General features: G+C 50.5%; 1 protein-coding gene across 1 annotated transcript; it reads left to right on the top strand.

Moving 5' to 3' along the window:
- Window positions 1-206: 206 nt before the first annotated feature.
- On the top strand, window positions 207-1,902 carry CABS01_10965 (uncharacterized protein; the record flags this gene model as incomplete). The annotated part of the gene is made up of 6 exons (XM_060544320.1): window positions 207-395; window positions 546-906; window positions 986-1,103; window positions 1,164-1,234; window positions 1,298-1,322; window positions 1,395-1,902. 6 exons carry the CDS (start codon window positions 207-209, stop codon window positions 1,900-1,902), a joined length of 1,272 nt encoding a protein of 423 aa, XP_060398596.1.
- Between the last annotated feature and the right edge of the window lie 2,928 nt (window positions 1,903-4,830).

Below are 4,830 nucleotides of genomic sequence, written 5' to 3'. Positions count from 1 at the left end.
CGTCTTTTTGTTTCTACTTCATCCTCGCCTCTCGCCCTTCCATCTAGGAACTGTTCCGTGCCGTGTGAGTGTTCGCCTTTTCGCACGCCGCCCGCCGCAGCCAGCCCGACGTCCGAACACCACCGCTTTCCATCGAGACTACGAACGGCCTCTTCAAACCACGACTCAGAGGTTTGAGGCTCTACAGCCCGGCCGAGAATGTAACGATGGACTTCTACTCACGAGCAACAAACGATGGACCCGTACATGCTTTTGTTAACCCTTTCGTCGAATTGAACGCTGGTTTGTGGAGTTTATTTGCTGGTGCGACCGTTTTCCTCGCACTGCGCCTTTGGTGTAAAATCACAAGACGACACGGATTGTGGTACGACGATTACATTCTTGTGATATCTTGGGTGAGTTGCGCCCCCTTCAACCAACATCACCTAGTACCATGTGCACACGATTTTATTATTTGCATTGTCTTCAGAGCACATCTGCTCTCTCCTTCGGAAATGTTGGCCTATCAGGTTAGTTGATGTATTTTGACTAACCAACCCGACTAGACCCTTTTGCTGGCCAACAACATTTTGATTGTTTACGAATTCGCGACCGGCTATGTACTCAAGGACTCGTCAGAACAATGGGATGACCGCATGCACATCCTCATCAACATCTCATCTTGCGGCACTCTCATCGGACAAGCATGGACCAAGTCAGCTTTCGGCGTCACACTCATCCGAATGAGCAACCAATGGCAGCGATGGATTCTCTATTTCTGTATCGTCACGATGAACGTGTACATGATCGCCAAGGTTGTCGTTCAGTGGGGAAAAGTTTGCGGTAGCAAGAGTTACGACGGCGACTACCGACTGAATTTCTGCCTCGAAAAGAAATTCCGCGACGACTTCAAGGAGGGCGGAAACGGTAAGTTTCAACTGATGGCAGGCAGTTTATGTCTGATTGCTTTTTGATCATAAGGTCTTGGACTGACTCGAGTGTGTAGTTTACAACATCATCATGGACTTCGTCTTTGCGTGCTTCCCCTGGTTGATCACCCGATCGCTGGAAATGAGACGCGCTGAGAAGGTTGGCCTATGTATCACGATGAGTTTAGGAATGATGTGAGTTTAAATCATATTCATGATTTTGATGGTTTTAGCAAAATGCTAATTCTTACTCAGTGTCGCCATTGTTGCCGCCATCAGAGTAAGCTGGAAAGATGAGGGTAACGGTCGTGATCAGTGGTATATCTGTAAGCCAAGCAACCCAATCTTGATGAAATCTCACATGAATCGCTAATACGATCTGATTACAGGGCGCAATGGCCTGTCCCAAGTCTGGTGAGTAGTATTCTGAGGAGCCGAGTTCCGTGCCATCTCCACTCAAGGACGCGTTCGCTAAGATTGCACCAGGTACTCGTCGGAAATTACCGGCACCATCATCGTTCAGTGCATCCCCATTCTGCGCCCAATCCTCAGGGAAATCCACACGTCCCTAACCTCCAAGAGACTGGAGTCTACCGCCGGAGGCCAGAGCACAACCTTTGGAAGCAAGCTCAGCAGTGGCAAGCGGATATCGACGGGCGTGATGCAAAACGACAAGCAAGGAAACGAGCGGATCGCGCTCCGCGAGATCCCCGAGGAGCCCGCCGACGACTCACCGTACTGGAAGCAGGATCCCGCCCGCTCGTCCGACTCGACGACATCGCCGTCCGAGACCGACTTTAAGCCGCGCCCGCCCACCGCACCGCTGCCCGACATGTGGCCGCTATCAGGAAACGAGAGTGCAGATCTCAACGGATCTCACTCCGGCAAGAGCTTGGATTTCGAGCACGACCCTCACAACATCTCCCATTTAGATGTCGAGCAAGGGCATGTTCAGCAAGGGTTATCGCCGCCACCGCCTCGCAGGTTTCCTTAGCCATGGTTAGGAACGAAAAGAAAGAAACGATGTCAAGATTATTTCACAAAAAGGAGGCAATAGCAGACCGAGAACGCATCCCCATCCGGCAGATGTAATTGGACTCTTCACCTCGGCAAAGAGACACCAGACGGCTTCGAGAATCATGAGAATATAGAGAATGAGCCCACCGAGCAACAGAAGAGGTTCCTTCATCACGCCCAACCTACCTCATAACCTTCACTTCTCCCCGCCAGCGAACCCGCCATACTGGATGTTTCGTCCATGCGGTGGCTTCAGTTGGGGTCCCGGGGTCAATTCAAGATCCCTTGACCCGACATTCGAAAGCTAGCTACCATACCTCTTTTGTTGCGCAACACGACACGACTCTTTCTCACTCACTCACTCATGCACCACGACGATCATCGAGACCGGCGCGGTCTCAACTCATGACAACAACTCACGTCGCTGGGATATGAAGCTTTCCTCAGGGAACATCCTGAAGGGAAAAAACTGGAGTTCACGGAGGGGAAGGTACTTGGGATGTGGGGGAGCGCGAATCCGGCGAAAATTAGCCCTTGTATATTACTCGCGTTATTTGGATTGGCAGCGGAAATTGTGTGTATACTTTTAACGATTGGGCATCAAGTTATCCCCATCAAGTACATAGTTCATCATCATCATCATCATCAACAACACCAACAAGAACAAGTTACATATCTTGCTGGAAACACCTCGTCCCTTTTCGGTCGCCCCATCCAGTGTGATCGCCTCTCTCGTCCTTTGGCCCCCTTTTGCTCGCCACCCCTCCCCTAGACCGAGGCTGAGCATAACATTGAAACAACGGTCCGGGGGCGATCTTTGGAACGGTGAACCTGGGAACCTGGCCGTGACGCAAACTTGTCAAAAAACTGACATGCCGCACCCCGGTTGAGCACTTTGCGTTCTTCAGGGTTGCGACCTGTTGTTCTCTGACGGAAATGGCTATGACATCAAAATCCTCCGATGCTGCAGTCACTCAAAAGAGTTAGTGTGGCAGCTGTCTTGTCAATTAGCCACATGCAACCACACCGAAACTCTGAGTTCAGTGCATGCGACCGTTGGAGGGAAAGGGGGTAGCCGCAAGGTCTCAATTGAGAACATGTTCGTCTCTAACGATCTTTGGTCCCATCAGTTAGCCAAACCTTCAATTGCGATGAAGAAACCTCTGAGCAATTTACGGGGTACTCTAGCGTGACTGACGTGCATTTGTCTCGCGTCGGGCAAGGGGATCGTACCGAGAATACCTAGGTACCTAGAGAATGTTGATCGGCGTCATGCTCATCTGAGTTGAGAGCAACGTAAGGAGTAGTGATTCTACGGCAGTTGAACGATATGGGAATCCACTACAACAAGCACCGGGGCTCTGGAATCCCGCCATATGCAGCGTGCTGTGATTGACAAATGGCCCGGGTACACGATGTCGTCCGACTGGTGCAAGTCACACAACATTCTTCTCAACGGTGACTTCTCGTAGCCAGGCACGAAACACGAGACAAGGAAACACGAGTAATAACGCGCGCCGATTAAGAGAGTGCTCAAGCCTTTTCCCCCGAAGATTGTCATAAGATGTTGCACATCATAGCCACCCCAAAAACCAAACCCGTGGCCTCCCATGTTTGATCGTCTGTATAAGCTTGTTAGAACATCGCGTGCGCGCGGCGTTCAATATGTGATACGCCTTATGTTCCTCATCGCCAGCAAGGGTGTTGGTCGTCCAAAGGGGGATGTGTGGCATGGCTTGGCTTGAACCTGCGACAGGTGCAAGCGATCCGTGCCCACGCTGTCCACGCTGCCTCCACGCGGACAGAGTGTCAAGATGACTTGGACGAACGACGCCTGATGGGTTTGTTTTCGGACGAAGATGGAACGACTGGACTTGGACAGAGATACGATATGCTACTCCCACCTTCCCGATGGACAGTATTCAGGCCGGTTTCAAGACCCTGTGTGAAAGAAAAGTGTGGTGTTGCACCGTTGCACGTCAGGTCCGTGGAGAATTACATTGCATATCAGGCCCCAACCACAACAGCTCCAATGGACCACGGGCAAGAGCTTCGAAAATACCGGGGGATGCACATGCCAATTGAGAGTTCCTCGGGGCGAGCGGAATGATTGATTATTTGTTTGGTCCAAGGACTTGGTTTACAATGCTTGGCCAATTGCCTCGGTTTTCTAAATTCTCTCACTAGTACCTAAGTGCAAGACTAGTAGTCAAAGCTCTCGAGTTACCAGCGATAGGACATGCATACACCTGGTAAAGGCTTTCTTTGCAATTCATCATAGTGCGGGTTTTCGGAGTTGCCAACTGCACAGCCAATGGCTTTAGAAGCCTCAGTCACAAGGACATAGGTCTGACTACGCGTCTCCCTTGTAACGAACTCAAGCTACTGCTCTGACACAAGGATCCTCCCGGCGCCACCTTTATGAAGACACTTCATTTTGCCATTGGTCTCAATAGCTTCGGTCTAAAGATAGCTAGGTTGGCTTCTGAGTAAACACATGCAAACTCCATACAACCTCCGGACTTCCCATATAACAGTTCCTATTTACACTCAAAATGGCCCACTGTTGCAATTCAATTGATCCGACGATACGTGGATTCGGCCGATCAACAGTTCGCAGTCGCACTCGTTCAACGGCGGGGAAATGCGGTGAAAATATGGGACTTTTATATGGACATCACGCCATTCCGGGGAGCTGGAAAGATTGTTGACGGGCAGAAGATCACAGTGCCGATTCAGTGCAACGCTGCTAGCAAAGTTCGGGGCAGCTTCATAGAAACTTCATCCGTCCATTCTTGGCAATTTACACTCTCAATCAACTCCTTTGAAAATGTCAGCGGTGTTAAGCCCACACACAAATGGAAAGACATGACTCAACAGCTCGTCAAAGCGTATCTTGAACACT

The sequence above is a fragment of the Colletotrichum abscissum genome (genome assembly GCF_030869225.1).
Source record: "Colletotrichum abscissum strain IMI 504890 chromosome Unknown Scaffold_29.1, whole genome shotgun sequence".
NCBI classification, from domain to species: Eukaryota; Fungi; Ascomycota; class Sordariomycetes; order Glomerellales; family Glomerellaceae; genus Colletotrichum; species Colletotrichum abscissum.
The sequence above is the reverse complement of the archived record's forward strand: the minus strand, read 5'-3'. Positions and strand labels throughout refer to the sequence as shown.